The 16,239-nt window shown below is 43.4% G+C and overlaps 2 protein-coding genes across 3 annotated transcripts; both read right to left on the bottom strand.

The window, feature by feature from the left end:
- Positions 1-9,323: 9,323 nt before the first annotated feature.
- Positions 9,324-10,777, bottom strand: LOC134082196 (transmembrane protein 276-like). 2 transcript variants are annotated; one of them, XM_062537844.1, is made up of 3 exons: positions 10,722-10,768; positions 10,391-10,518; positions 9,324-10,087 (listed from the first exon to the last, which is right to left on the bottom strand). In XM_062537844.1, exons 2-3 carry the CDS (start codon positions 10,466-10,468, stop codon positions 9,557-9,559), a joined length of 609 nt encoding a protein of 202 aa, XP_062393828.1. In that variant the 5' UTR covers positions 10,469-10,518; positions 10,722-10,768; the 3' UTR covers positions 9,324-9,556. The 2 variants fall into 2 exon arrangements, with proteins under 2 accessions (XP_062393828.1, XP_062393827.1); XM_062537843.1 differs by having other exon boundaries at positions 10,391-10,777.
- A 689-nt stretch (positions 10,778-11,466) lies between these two features.
- LOC134082195 (steroid 21-hydroxylase) lies at positions 11,467-15,262 on the bottom strand. Its single transcript, XM_062537842.1, has 12 exons — positions 15,116-15,262; positions 14,603-14,764; positions 14,408-14,497; positions 14,140-14,294; positions 13,872-13,967; positions 13,537-13,647; positions 13,244-13,330; positions 13,015-13,101; positions 12,724-12,837; positions 12,327-12,493; positions 11,792-11,895; positions 11,467-11,705 (listed from the first exon to the last, which is right to left on the bottom strand). Exons 1-12 carry the CDS (start codon positions 15,225-15,227, stop codon positions 11,467-11,469), a joined length of 1,524 nt encoding a protein of 507 aa, XP_062393826.1. The 5' UTR covers positions 15,228-15,262.
- Between the last annotated feature and the right edge of the window lie 977 nt (positions 15,263-16,239).

Genomic DNA, 16,239 nt, shown 5'->3' with positions numbered 1-16,239 from the left:
TCTCCGGTGTCTGTCATAGCGCTTTGATCTAAAACCACATTATATACAAAATAACCCCCCTTTGATTATTATTATGAAGTGTCAAAATGTGGATACTTCTGTGCAGCAGTATTTGAAGGTAAATCGCCTCAATGAATCCCTGAGGAATCTGAAGAGCCCATGGATGGATGCTGCCATGATTAATAGCAACGTGCCTGGGTCTGCATTCCTGGAAATGTCCCGCAGCCACTGCCATCAAACAGGAGTCTTAATTGGGAGGATTACACAAAGGGTGACATCACTGGGCAGCAGGCAGCAGGAGGGAGCGAGAGAAGAGACTAGAACATGTTTACGAGGAAGCCCTGTAAACATCACGCAATGGCAGTCCAACTCAGGAAAGGCATCACATGCTAGGAGCAACATACCATGACCTTGGTTGATTGGCTTCTCGATTGTTTTTCCAGTAGGTTTAACCACATAGAGAACCATCTGGAAAGAGTAGGCCCTGAGGAGCAATGATATTAGTAATGTCATATACCCATCAGTAAGTGTACATTTGAGCAGATCCAAATCTAATAATTGGTTTTACAACCTGTATGACAAGGCACTGCTAAAGCCAAGGACACTGGTTACATGGGACTGTGTTTACATACACTTCAGTATTTCTGTTCCGATCATGATATTTGAGCATCCTGGTTTTCTATTATTTTGTGCATGTAAACATATCCTGATTTCGGAACCCCAGATAAGCCCTTATCCCGGTTTTGAGTGGTTATGCTAGGTGGAGTACTCATAAAGAAACTAGTATACTGTTCCATGTAAACACCTTATCCCAGTTTCTAATGCAAATGTCCAATTGCATAAGAAACAGGGACAAGGTGTGCTAAAAACCCTCTAATGTTGATAACCGGGATATATCATCATAATAATAGTTTCTCTGTGTTCATGAAACACCACATTCCGAATATGATCAAAACCAGGATAAGCCTAATAACCGGGATACTGAAGTGCATGTAAACGTAGTCACTGAGTGTAATCCTCACTTGCACTGCTCACTGTCCACCACTCAGACCAAGAGCCACCAACCAAAACAAAAACAAGCTGCTCCCCAAATTGGCACCAACCAGGTGGTGAGCTTTCATGAGAAAGTGGGTAAGAAGGCCACTATCCCGTGGCTCTAGGCTAAGAAGATCCAATTTTAGGAGGAGGGCCCAGGGGTTGCTGGAGTAAACCGGCAAATAGTAGTCTAGTGGAAGGTGGCAGGTTGAGAGAGGCACTGTGGAAATGATGACTGCAATCTTCCTGCTGCAAACACACCACAATGCACAATGCAAAATGTTATGGACGAACTGCTTCCTAACAATCTCACACACACACACACACACACACACACACACACACACACACACACACACACACACACAAACACACACACATTTTTATAGCGCATACTAGAAAAAAGATAACTAATGTAATGGTAGATATCATTATTTCTCCAATTGGCACTCTAAATCAAAAAGATAGATGGTTGCTAAGCAGATTAGTCTGTGTCCCTGTTCCGCCCGCCAAGGTTGAACCTGAATTTGACAATCTGTGGAGCTGGGCTGGGCTGGCCTGGCCTGCATTGTTTTGGCCTAGCACTCGTGCCACTTGACTGTGCGTCGGCCAGGGAGGCAGGCCTCTCAGGGCCACCTGCGAGCTATATTTACCCGCTGCAGCTGCCACGCAGTAAATTTAGCTGGCGCTGCCATGCAGAGGGCCGCTCTCCACCCTCACAAGACCTGAGGACAGGCTGAGCTGGGGGCAGTTGTTTTGAAACCCGAGGAGGATCCTCTTAAAAGTAAAAGTCACACAGAATTGAATGTCTTCCTACAAACAAGGTCAAAGCAATCAGCCAGACTCTAATCAATCATGCTCATATTAATGCTCTAAACTTTGATGCCCAATGAGTTTAATGGAATAAGCTACACGTTCTAGCGACAGGTCTCTGATATGAGGTTGATATCAGAGATATTTGGCTGTCTATATGGCTGGAACAAGTTCAAAAACTCACTTGCAGTAAATACTAGAGACTCTTCGATGGAGACATGTGGTCATTAAAACTTCAAGCTGATAATTTGTCATTAATTAGAGACTAGGGCACAGATATGTTTTGCTGACTGACAGTAAAAAGGTTCATACCTGTTTTCAATTTCATGTCAATACATGCTACACGGCTCTCAAAGTTCAGCAGAGGAGTATAAGAAAAGTTAATGGGTGAAGTTCTAATGCAATTTCTTGCATGCTTCATATGGTATATTGCATCAAACATAGTTTTCGTTGATTGTTTTTTTTTTTTTTTACACATTAACAGCCATACTGATTAGATGAATAAAAATAAGCATTTTGTGTATAAAGATAAATATATAAGTGTATTAATCAAATAAAAACGCTACGGAGGGACTGACCATATAAAGATGCCTGATAAGGACAGCCACTGAATGCACAGGGTGTTGTGGTCAGCAAAAAGGTCACAGGGACAAAAACAAACATGGAAATGTGGAAGGAGACACCCCATACAGAGGAATCTGATCACTTGAAGACATGTTGCGCAACAGCCAAGACATGGGGCATGGATCTTTCAGTGAGTGAAGACGTCTGGATATATACAGCACGACCTTGCTATGTTACCATTTATGAAGTTGGTATAAAATATGATTAAACTACTGACAGCAGCTGCCCTCTCCCATTTTTATTTTTTTTACATAAGCAATAATGCATAACATGAGATTTAAGCATGGTCTTTTACTGCAATGGTTACAGAATGACATCTTAAACAGTCTACATTTATTTCACGAGTGAAATGGTGAGCACAAGACAGTTCACGTGATTCACAGTAAACCCGGTCACCCACTGAAGAGAGGTCAAGCCTCATATGGGTCTACAGAGAGGCCTACACTCCCTGGTCAAACTGCCATCATGGCCCTTCACTGACCTCTGCTGGTGGGATGTAAACAGCTGTCCATGAAATCAGCTGCTGACCAACTGAAATAGCTGGGGTGGGAAAAGTTGACCTTCCTCTAGTCCAGTCAGACCGTATAGAATCTATATGCCAAGGCTTTTATTCTCTCATCAGACTCATTGTCGGTCTTGGCCTTTGTTTTTCAGAGGAGACCTTAAATCCTCTAGAAAAGTTCACATAAAGAAAATCTCAATCACTACATTGTAAAACACCTGTGAGGGTCAAATGGAAAGGGAGGTCTTCTCAACCTTCCTGGTCATATTTTCCTGCCCATCACTTTGACCTGACCGGCATAATCTGGCCGAATAGGAACATGAGTAATCTAAGCTCCACAAGAGAGATGAGCTCATCGTTTCCCCAGCAAGTCACATGCTGCATAGTTGATCCATACCCTTCAGAACTTGGACAGGTTCTGAGGTGATGTCATACTACAATGGGGCATAGACAAAATGTTCCCAACACAAAAACGGTTCCAATGGCCCTCATAAAACAGGAAAAGAGAACAGTTTCATAGAGTTGGACCACATAAACAATAGCACATGTGACTGTGTGAAACGGTTTGAATCTTGTGCATATCCTGTTTATTATAGTGAGATTACAGGACACACTACAAACCTTTTCTATGGACCATACATATCAGACCATCACAACTTTCCTCGATTACATTTTAAAATGTCTCTGCAAAAAAATCATCCATCTACATACTTTTCTGATGCAGCTAGGCCACTGTATCTGTGTGCCACTGCTAGTCCATCAGGTGTTTGCATGCATGCATTAATACAATATTTGTGTCATAGCTGCCATTACTACAAGCTTGCGCTTGGGTCCAGTGAGTCCTATTGTGCCTCCAATTGTTTTCTGTCTGGCTGAGTCTAATGTGGGTAAATCATGCCTCAGTGATCTTATCATGAGATGACTACTGAGTCATCTAAATAATGGTGAGAGGTCCAGTGTGTGTGTTCAGTGTTCAGGAATCAGATCGGATCATCTTGGCCCTGGACGGAGGGAGAGAGAGCGATAGCCTACTCGTTGTGCTTTCATTAGACGACACCAGATGTATGGAGGAGAAACGGAATGTAGCACCAGACTGCAGTGAGTGCGACAGGCTGCTTAATTGAGCTGAACTAAGGAGAAGCCGCAAGCTTGGCTGCGTTCGCCTTGTAAAGCAGAACAAGGTGGCCAGAGAGCTCAAGCAGCTTCGCTTCGCTCACTTTTGGCACCAGGTAGGGACACATCTGCCCAAAGCTCAAATATGGAAGTATTACCGCATTCACCACCACACTTCCTCCTCAGTCTCATCACAACAAATAATGATGAGTACGACGAAGACATTAAACTTCAAACAACACCATAAAGGAACGCAAACTTATTCTTGTGTCCAGGCAACTGGCAGCTGGTTTAGATATGACCCATCCCATGAAGAGGGCAATTTAGCAACAGTGTGTCAAGGTCAATCTGCTTGAGTGTACTGTACAAGCCAAGTGTTATTCATGAGGTGTAAATTGTGCTTAAGTGAAAGCTCACCTTTCCCCTATAACCCTTTCACTACCCAACATCCTTAAACAGACAGCCCTGCATCTTTATTTTAATGAAAGGCAATTCAATTCTATGACTTTTTGCTCATCAAGGGCAGCATGCTGCAAGTGTGGATCTTATTTTGGGGAACAGACTCTCCTGAATACTTCAGCGACACTCATACGTGAGGACTAACTCAGCTGTAAAATCACTTAACAAGGACACTTCCACCTTCCATTAGCCATAGACATTTCCTCTGAATCATTTCAGAGAGACCAGCCTCACCACTCAAAGACAAATCTTGCCCCTGTATTAGCTGCATTGCTCTTCCGAATCCCACACCCTTGCGCCATATTGAACTTTCAATTTGCAAATTAGGAAATTCAAGTTTGACTGAGGGAACGTATGCTAAAGCTGGGCGGCGGAACTCAATGGAATCCCCCATCCGAAGGGCTTCCTCTAATTGTGCTTTGCATGCTGCAGCGTGTGGGGAAGTCCCAGAGCGCAGCAACACTCTAGTCTTCCTCTCCGATCTCTCCACCTCCCCTCTCACCCCGTTACCTCCCGTCACACCATCCCGGGCTCTCCCAGTGCAAGGACAGATTACAGGTGGAATTAACTCAATCAAAGATGGTAGTGTGCACTTCCAGAGTTATGGACACCATCCATCAGAAAAATCCTACAGGATGGTGGCAGGTTCACGGCTTGGATGAGACCACAGCGAGTTTCACATTTATAAAAAATGAGTGATATCCTGTGCTATGAACCGTGTGCTAAAATAATCTTGGCTGCACATGCAGTTCACAATGTATCTACACACCAGAACAGCAACTTCTTAGTAGTTATTATTTTATCCTGATCAGCAATGACATTTCATTCATTCATTCATTACAAGTTCTAGTTCAACTTCATTATAAAATAACTGAAATAGAGGGTGTTTGCAAAAACATCAGAAGTTGGCCACTCAAAAACAAATACAAGGATTGCTTGATGCATATGTGTGAGAGAGGGAGGAAGATGTGACTGTATACAGACCAAGAGAGAGAGAGAGATAGAGAGAGAGAGAGAGAATGAAAGTGAGTACTATCAGTGACCTCCTAGAGGAAGATGTTCTGAGGTCAATGGCCTGCACTCAACCTGAGTCCTCAATGGATCCCAATGACTCAGTGGAGACATGGGAGCACTGTAACCAGGTGTCATACTTTGTGAAGGAGGTACAGATAAGATACAGTAAAAAATAGCCAAAGAACAGAGACTTGAAGCACACCGCACATACAGTAAGCAAGAGACTACATGGAACCAGCGAAACAGAATAAACAGCTGTGACAAATCCCTTCAATGCCATCTCAGAATGAACAACCCACTGCCTCTACTGTCTAGAGAAAAAACCCACTACCACTGTCTAGAAATTAGGACAGACCAATGGAATCAAAATCACCATAACTAAACTGCATAATAACTAAATATTATTCTTCTGCTGGAATCCCAACATGTTCCAGACATCTGCACCAACACATTTTCTCTAGCAGACTGAGAAGCGGAGATGGGCTTATAATTAGTAACATTGATAGATCAAGTTAATGGCAAGTTTAAGGGGCTGCACACAAGTTGCTTGAAAGCATTTCATGACAATCTGACCTATTACTGAGAAGTGTGACCGCTCATTTCACAGTTGTCTGTTCCCTGATTGAAATGTATATGAAAACGATTTCACGGTCAATTTCATTATACATAGTGTAGAGTGCACTGTAAAGTCTAGCATGAGTGGTAACCAATTATGCCTACAGACATATATAGCCTGTATCACTCAGTGTTGGTCTTTACAATGAGAAAAGTAATAAAAAAAAACCTTTAAGATTTGAAGTCCAGAGCCAGGATGTTTGGCTAGTTATTGAGCCATTATTATTAATATGAATTGTCCATGGACATGTACAATTAATCTTGTGCTTGTATTAGGACCACTGTACACTAATTCTGTCAATCAGTTCCTTAATTGCAAACCCCATCCCGAGCATGTACTCAAAGCACACTAAAGCCAGAATGATTTTGTATAATGAATAAGCTATTCATATAACTTCTTATGCTAACTTAATACGCCGGTAAGTCTTAGTTGACACATTGTTACCCCAAAACACACTACAGTAATATTTGTGATTTGGGTCATTAAAAAAACACCTGCATGCATGAGCAAAGAGAGCTCTTACCTCAGGGAGCACATCAGTTCAAATGAGCCAGCAATCTATTCGCACATCAAGAAAAAGTTTCCCTTTTTAAACAATGTGCTTCCTGCCGGACATATGTGTGCAAGTGAGAAAAAGAGAGGGGAGGGGGATTAGTCAGAGAGAACCCATGTGCAAAGATGTCTGTATCCAATTAGGCATTTAAGTGTCAGTTTAAAAGAGCATGGGGGCCTGCTCCCAGTGTAATCCTAACACAACCATTTCTTTGGTTTCAACACAAGACCCATCTGCTGATCCTTCCCATTCTCTCTCCCATAAATCCCACAGAGGGATCCCAGTTTCCACTGTGTTTTTTAATTGCTGGAACTACAGTGGAATCCTTTGAGAAGCAACGCTGGCTGAGCTATATTTTCAACCCCACTTGGGTCTCGGAAATAATGCTGTATGGATAGAATCATTTGTCTCAAATGAATAGTAAGTAACACATACACATACACTCGAGAGGTCCAAAGGAGTTTTCCCGTCATAAGTCTCTTTCATTCTCATGATGAATACAACACCTGAGGAAAAAAACTGTCAATCATCTCTGAAGCTGTCCAATCATCACAGAGGGCACAAATTCCTATTGGGCAAAATAGGCTATTGTTAACCTAATAAAAAACACAAGACTACACTGGCTAGGCTACATACTGAGCTCCAGGTGTTTGATATGGTTCCAAGCATCCCCACATCTTCCACTATCGCTCGTGCTTGCTGCTTTTTCCAGCTTTGTGTATTTATTGTGGAGCCTCGCAGTGTGCAGCTCACTTTTTCCTCATAAAAGGGGGAGTTGCTGGAGAGCAGCAGAGGAGGAAGCCACCCTCATGCCCCACCGTGGCCACTTACGTCACTTGTTTCCCTACGGCAGCCTGTGCCAAGAACAACGGCTCTGACATTCCATTCTTCTCCACGCTCAGGGAGGGGGGGCTGGTCGGAACGGCACGGTGTGCTCCACAGGTAGGAGGAAGCCCTTCCCTCCCCAAGCCCTTTCCTGCCCTGCTGATGAGCCCTGGGCTGGGCTCACACCTTCCTGTCTCCCAGCTGAGCGCTCGCTCTCAAGAGAGGCATCATGACACGTGGGCTGAGCTAGGTCAGGCTCGTGTGTGTCACAGTCAGGCCAGGTGATGACAGCAGATCATGGCTTATCTGGTGGTCTGCCTGCCTAATTATAGTCCCATGATATCAATCAACACCAACATCGAGGACATCCCATATGCTTTGGAAACTTCCCTTGTTATAATTCATTCTTGAAAGAGCGAGTGCTGCTGCAGGCTTTTCACAAACACATGGGCCCCTATGATGAACCAAATGTAAACACTCTACTCATCTCACAGACTTGACATCTCAGACTCGCGCTATTAGACTCACCAGTCACGGCAAAACATCAACAACAGTCAGACAACAATCTTTTCTTTTTTTTTTTTTTAAGTATATTTTTTTGGCTTTTGTGCCTTTAATTTTGACAGGACAGTAGAGAGAGAGAGACAGGAAGCGAATTGGTGAGAGAGTCGGGGTGGGATCCGGAAAGGACCTCGGGGCGGGAATCGAACCCGGGTCGCCGGCATGCGGTGCAGGTGCCCCAGCCAGTTGCGCCACGGCTAGGGCCCAGACAACAATCTTTTCATTTCCTCTGATGTAGGCCTATCCTAGAAATAATCTCTGGTGATTTACTGTAACACATTAGCCTGGAAATCCAGACCCAAATATAGAAAGATTTAGTGTCTGGCTATGAGTAATGAATATGGCCCAACTCAAGGGGTGGCACCAAGCATGCATTTAAAAATATCACTGCATACAATTGGATAACACTACGACCAACGTTTAATGACTGATTCCGGATTTCGATGTAGCAGTTCTCTTGAGGTCAGTTTAACTCGGCTTTGGCCCGCCTGTATCAGATACATCGATGTGATTGGTGCAACTCTGCTCCAATGGCATGGATAATGAGATTCGTACGGACTACCAGAGAGACTTGCTGAGCTATATGTACAAATTTGTATGTCAATGGCAACAATATTTACAGGCTACACCTGACCTCTGCTGCAGGTACACCTGCCATGCCAGTAGTTTAGGGAAGTGGACAGCCAGACTACTTCCAATGTACAGTAGCCTGCATTTGTACTTAGTGTCTATTTTCCCTGTTAAGAGGTGGAGCAACGCACACTGCTACAAAGCAAGTCATCAGAGACTGAAATTTGGAACTTCTGTATCACAGTGACAAAGCCTGTCAAAAGGCTAGTTCTGTAAAATATGTGTTGTCAGTAATTATTTAATTAAATAATAATTATTATCTAAATAATTTGTTCATATAAATGAACAATAACAAAATAATTGAATACTGCAGCACTGTTGTTAATATAAGAACGTCACTGAAATAGACACAGGCTTACTGGAACTAACTAACACAGCAAAGAAGAACATAATATGTGTTGTATGCAAGTAGGCTGACAAAACATATTCATAGTTCAGAAACAAAGGAAACAAAGGAAAGTTCTGTGCTCCATACAGTTCCCTACGAGAATGAATGGCTTTTTCTCTACTTTTCGGTATGCCAATGCCAAAATACAGTACCATTGTCTCACTTTATGTATGAGCCTACGTTTGTTTTCATAACTTCAATCTATTTTATTAAGTGTCATTATAAATATACATTACATACTGAGATAATACATATTGATATGTGCAAGAAAAGGAAGTTACTGGGGTAAAACAGTGCATCATATGAGTCAAGTTAGATCCTTTCATATTCTAAATATGAACAATATGGTATTATCAATCAACAAACCAAGCACACTTTACAATGGTAATTTGCATGCACTAATAATGCACTCAAATGGGTTATTCAAGTAAGTATGTTATTTCTGTCCCAGCCCTGCAGGTCCTGAAAGTATTTTTCTAGTGACTGCCTGATGGACCAGCAGCCTAGAGTGGTAGTGCCAATCAAAACAGACTTCAGCACACCCCCAGCAGCCTCAGGAGACACGAGAGGACTGGTGCTGTTGAGAGCCACAATGGCGGGCAAACTTAAGGCCACACTTCCTAATACCCCTAATATGTTCCCCGCAAAGAGACACACGGTGAGGGAGCAAGAGAGGGACGACAGGGCCATGCAGCGGGACATCACGGTCAACCCATCTCGAGACAGCCAGTCCGTGAGTGTGGAGAGAAGTGCCGAGCCAGTCAGAAGCACGTATGCTGTGGAATGGTCATCACTTAGCCAGAGGAAGCCAAAGGCGACCATGGCTGGGCCCAGTACCTCTGCAACCCATTGAAGGTCCTCCCGCACAGACACTAACAGTGGGCTGCTGGGAAGCGCAGACAGTCCAGCTGAACAAGCCACAAGGAAAAATCCAACAGCTGGAGCTCTGTGAACCTGCAGAAATGTCATTTTGTTTTGAAATACCATACAACTGTGATACATGAGCAAGTCTAAGATCTTTTTATCCCATGAAGGTCTAGGCCGAGCTGCCCTGAATCTTATCTAAAGCATGATAAGTGGTAGCCTATGCTGTCAAGTGGCGTAGGCAATCAGAGATGTGGAAAAATGTATAACTTTTACAACATTTACAACTACATAGGCCTAATGCACAGAAGATGAATTGATGTGATGATAGTTGGCTTTTATGGAGTAGGCCTACATTGCAAACGATTTAAAGTTTGTATAGTTTCTAGTCACCTTGAATAGCCTTTGAGCGTTGAGCAGGGCGACGAGACATAGGGCGATGTTCCCAACAGTTAGGAAGTGGTCATGCATTATCTTTGCATGAGAATCCTGATCTATCTTAACATAACGGAAATACGCCCCTAAATATAAAAATCAACATGTTATAACGTTGACGTAAACAACAAGGTAGCCTTTCTCACTTTAAGTTAGCTGTTGTTTAGCCTAAACACTACAACCACGTTTAGCCTACTACCTTGTTAGGTTACCACGCATACGTTAAACGCTGAGGTCTATACTTCACAAACTGTGAAAAACTTTCAAAAATTAAAATAAATCAACATACACACAACTGAAGAGGAGGAGAGAGACAACGTTGTGCGGCAACTAATAAATACAGGAAGTAGTACGACTTCTGTTCTGAGCTGCGATTGGATAACGGCAACGTCTCTGATAACAGTTCGCATCAAGAATCTTGGAGATTTTGCGCCATCTAGAGGGGGCTATAAGCAATACAAAAACATAACAGTATAGTATTCCTCAAAATGCAGCCTATCTCATGGGTTTCCCTAGGTCCCTTTCCACATGTGGGTTAATCAATCACCATGCAGTTTGCATTCATAATCTATGTGATTTTCTACATCTGTGGAAAGGGACCAGATGAAACCCATTTATAGAAAATTCAATGAAACTTCTGTTCATGTAAGGACACTTGTTGACCAACGAGAAAATGATCATAATTGTTATGTAAAATGTGCATAACTGAGAATCATGATTGATGACAGATTTACATATCACCATTACATTATCAGACATTATACATCCCATCCCATTCTTGTTAAAATGAGAAAAAACGGCACATAAGCTTACAGTAGGCCTAACAATTTATTTACAACCTGTTTCTGTTCAGTCATACAGACACATTCAATCCAGCAGCACATGACTGTGGAGCAATGAGTCCAACAAATAAATGCATGATGTAGTGTTAGCTTAACAACCTATCGAAAATATCATCTGTCTCCCACCCCAAAACAGTTAGCCATAACCCAAAGCTACAGTGATTTCTACATGAAATTGAATTGACAAAGTGTCTATGCCCTTGGGCGAGCAACGACTTTGAATGGCTTGGCCTTCAGCACCACACTGGCCACTCCTTTTAGGTCGGGCAGACGTTCCTTATCGCCAGGATGAAGTTCAAAATCTCGCAGCAGGTAAGCAGTAAACAGGAAGAGCTCCATCTTCGCCACAGACTCTCCCAGGCACAACCGAGCTCCTCCACTGAACGGCAGAAGGGAACGAAGCAACGCTCCATCAGCCTCTAAAAAGCGCTCTGAAACGGAGAAGGCTGTTAGCGTGACTGCCAAAGGCTTATCTATGTGGGTGTAGTTACTGTAAACACATAATTCGTAATGAAACCTGGTTTGAAGCTGAAAGGGTCTCTCCATACTGAAGGATCATGGTGGGCTCCAAAAAGGTTAGGAATGATCACTGTGTCTTTTGGTATGAAATACCCTGCAATGCTGTAAACAGATAGAGAGCTCTCTGCATTATAATGACTCATCTTCCAATAGTAACAGCAACAAGTGTGGTAGGGAACTGTAGTACACACAGAAAGACAATGTAGACATGTGCAAGTTAAGTTCCTTATCTTTCCCCAGTTCCACCTTGGCTCTATGAAATTAATGTAGACTCATGAATGTCACTCTATCTGTATATATTTCTATTCCCCTCCGCTGTAGCACCTCTTTACACACACAGTGAGATAAGCGACTGTAGACTGACCTGCTATTCCTGATGGCTCTATGAGGCACACAGTGAGATAAGCGCCCGTAGACTCACCTGCTGTTCCTGATGGCTCTATACACACACAGTGAGATAAGCGCCCGTAGACTCACCTGCTGTTCCTGATGGCTCTATACACACACAGTGAGATAAGCGCCCGTAGACTCACCTGCTGTTCCTGATGGCTCTATGAGGCACAGCCAGCGGGGCCACAGGCCTCAGGCGGAGCACCTCGCTGATGAGAGCAGACAGGTGAGGCAGCCGGTGCCGGTCCTTGTAGTCTGGGTAGCGGGCCTCCAGCACCGAGCACATCTCCGCGTGAACTCTGTGTTGGATCTGGCAAAAGGCGGCAGAGATGCACCCCAGCTAAAGTGAAGGATACCTGTCTCCATAGGCCACACCACGGTACAAAAAAAGATGCCTCCACCTTAATGTGCTTTGGCTTAGCTTAGCCCATCTAATCTATATGTAAAAGCTGCAAATCATACTACAATACTCTTTTTAAATTGGTATATTGTAGATTGGTGGTGGTGATGTGTTGTGTGTATCTGTTGATGGTGTGGTACCTCTGGTCTGTGGAGGAGGAAAGCCACAGTCCAGCTCAGCCAGGCCGCTGTGGTCTCCGTCCCACCAATAAGCAGATCAACTGTGGTCATGTGCACATGAGTGTCCGTAAGTGTCTGTGGAGAATGAACATAGCCACCAACACCAACTCAGTAATGCTAAGAGAGTTGGACCATAATTGTCATACTCACGACAGAGCTAGAGGTGTTTTATACTTTAGAGCAACAGACTTTAGAGAAGAAGTGACCATTTCTGTGGAGTGCCGGTTTCACAGTGGGGCCATAACAACTTACCGACCTCTGAGACTCTCCATCAGTCTTCTCCTGCCTCCTCAGAAAGGCGGTAAGAGCACCCCTTTCTTTTATGGCATCATCTTCCTCCTGATAGCATACACACACACACACACACACACACACACATACACATCTATACACAAACAAACACACACACACAAATAGATATCTGATACTGTTTTTTTATACACATAGTAATAGTATGGTTCATCAATCTCTCGGTTGCAACCTTGAGTTCGTCCAAGTATGTCCGAATGATGTCATCTCTCCTTGACACTTCTTTCAGGAGACGTGAGAAAGGAGGATTCGGCAGTTTCTGATTTACCACAAAGAGAAAATGATTACGGTAAAGATGATGCTCCTGAAGCATGCAGACACACCTGTTGTGTTTATACTAAACCTCCACAGTAAGACTGACTGCTAAATGAGATGACTGAGTCTACATGACAGCAATGTGGAATAATAAGAGAGCATGTGGTCAGTGAAGAGCGTATATAAGGATGGAATGGGTGGGATACAGACTCGGAGAATAGGGAAGGAGTCCAGCGCTGAGATCCATGAAGAGCCCCACAGTGCCACGATCTCATTCAGGCAGCCGTGGAGACGCTGCAGCTCAGGTGAAGTCTTGTTGTACTAACATAGAAGAACAGCGTGAGAACATCTCTGAGAACGTGCAACAACACACATGGAACTCTGAGGTGATGGTACACCTATAGACCTGAAACCTAATTCAAATGATCTGTGTGCTGATCAGATCAGGTTATCATTATGTCAATACTATATGTACACATTCTGGCCATATTTGTACTTTGTTCAGTATTGTGTGTCTTAACTGTGAGGGTATGTCATACACTAACCTGTTTCCCAAAGGCGAGAGTAGTAATAACATTACTGGCTGCAACAGTGAAATCCTCAGAGAGGTCAACTGCAGTTTCATTATATTCTAGCAGCACCTGGATGTCAAAGAAAAGAGGAAGCGACTTTAGCACTACATTTGACTTTGACTTGAACTGCAGCTCAGTTGCTTGTGTAGCTCCTGCTAGGCTATGTGGGTATAGTTGAATCCCCTCTGGCAGTTAGCCTCTAGGATGCTGTCTTTGTGTTGTTTTGGTGTGTGAGGTGTACTTTTCTTAGCTGGAGGGCCTGCTGCTGAATGAGGGAGTGAAGAGACTCAGTGGTGCAGCGCTGCAGGGCACTGTGCACCAGGCGCCGGTGCAGCTTCCACTCATCACTGTAGTCACCCAGGGAGATGGAGCAGCCTCCGCCAGACACAATGTCACCTGAGGAGAGGACAGCAGGAGGAGACCAGGGAAGTGCTCCGTCACAAAGGAACCGTCCATTAGCTACTGATATGTTGATATTACCAAATGAACATGGACAAGAGGCACAGCACCTGTGAAAGAATGTGGTCTCCCAGCAAAGTCTGTCCATTTCTTCACCAGAGCCTCTCTAATGGTGTCACTTCCACTTAGGACCACCATGGCTGCATCAAAAACAAAGATTGTTCTCAATTCTGAAGTGAGGCATATATATGTTTAGAAATCCCATTTGCCACCATAAACTAAGATATAAAATGATGGAATTTTACTGTTGTTGCCAAATTTGAGGCGATAGATGTTCCCATAGCGACGTGCCAAAGTTGTCAGGTGACTAGGCAGGTGCTCTTGCATGAGCTCCAACATGTTGCCAAGGAGAGGAACAGAAGGAGGGCCAGGAAGAGTTGCAGATAGAGGGGGAGACTGTAAACAGCCTGGGGCACACGGAGGGGAGAGGTCTCGGCTCAGTAGCAGCAGAGTGACACACAGACACAAGTGACACAATTTATCCATCCATCCATCCATCCATCCACTTTATCCACACAATCATAGTAACAAAGGATATCATTATGAATGCTTTTTATGGATTCAAGAGCTAGAACAAACTTTAGGAGTAGGTCTGAGTTTTAAAGAAGACTAGGCGACTGACACATATGTAACACCACAGTATCATTGCAGACTCATGAGATCAAATAAACGAAAGCATGAACAACACATCTGAAACAAATTCTTGGAATATGGTTAAGTGCATAATGATTTCAACTATAGCGATGCCAAAATCTTACCTTTGGGCTCATGGTCATTCTTCTGATATCCTCTCTGTTTGAAGAGACTGGCTACCAGCAACAAAAGAGCGAAAAGCAGCCCAACCCCTGCACTCTCTAACCATACCTGCATGATGTGAGCAGAGAGGGGAAGCCTGCAGGGACAGATGTTTCTAAAAAGTCATCCTGGCACTACTATCTGCTTTTATTGTCTTGGCCTGAACCCACCCCCACACAAAGCCTTGTTATTTATTCTCAAAGTGAGGCCAAGCAAATATTTTCCTGGCCTTCCCGGGTCTGAAATATTAGCCATGGTAAAGTAGCAAGTTACAGACACAAATGGCAACAATAGGTCAGGTAAAATACAAGTACAAGCTTGTTTAGTCTCTTTTTAAAAAGAGGAAATATTTATACATAAAGATGAAAAATCAATTTCTGAATTCCTTAATGTGGGGCAGTATGGTCAAATATATTAGCACACATTATGTCAGGGTTCCTAACAAGGACACTCGAAAACTCTGTGTTGTTTTTGAAAGAGAACCTATTTGGATTCCTGCAGAGAGGATGACAAGAAGAAAAATAAATCTACAACGTTCAACAAAATTGCTTTAAAGGGTTATTATTTTGCATATACAAACAAGTCCAATTGCACTCCTGGACACAGAACTGGGACTTGAGGAGTGATTGTGGAAAGTGCCTCAAGAGTCCAATTCTGTGGTCCAAGAGCAACCGCAAGTCAAAAATGAATGTCCCATTTAAGCAGTCTTGCAAAACTCGTAGCAATCCCACATATTTCAACATTTTGAATGGCCAACAGAGCAAGACGGTCTGGAATGTAATATATCCACTTCTTCCCCTTTAGTGTCGGCCTTGAAACATTCCGATTTTTCCCCCCTCGTAGATTTACAAACAAATACGGCATTCATCTGTGCTACGTGGGGAACATGCCGAAGCAGCGCTGGATTTTGTGAAATGCTGTTTGAATTCCAGACGCAGGAGCCAATGTGGGAGTAGATGTAGTGACTGGCCCTTTTGGACCGCGTGCCATAATTCTTTAACAAGTCCAAGAAAAACACCCAGAAGAGAAAACAGAATCTTGGATGGCATATGGTCTCTTTTTTTGACATAGGAAATCATTTTCAAAT

Source organism: Sardina pilchardus, chromosome 6, assembly GCF_963854185.1.
Source record: "Sardina pilchardus chromosome 6, fSarPil1.1, whole genome shotgun sequence".
Lineage (NCBI taxonomy): Eukaryota > Metazoa > Chordata > Actinopteri > Clupeiformes > Clupeidae > Sardina > Sardina pilchardus.
Note: the sequence above shows the minus strand (reverse complement) of the source record. Positions and strands in the feature narration are given on the sequence as shown.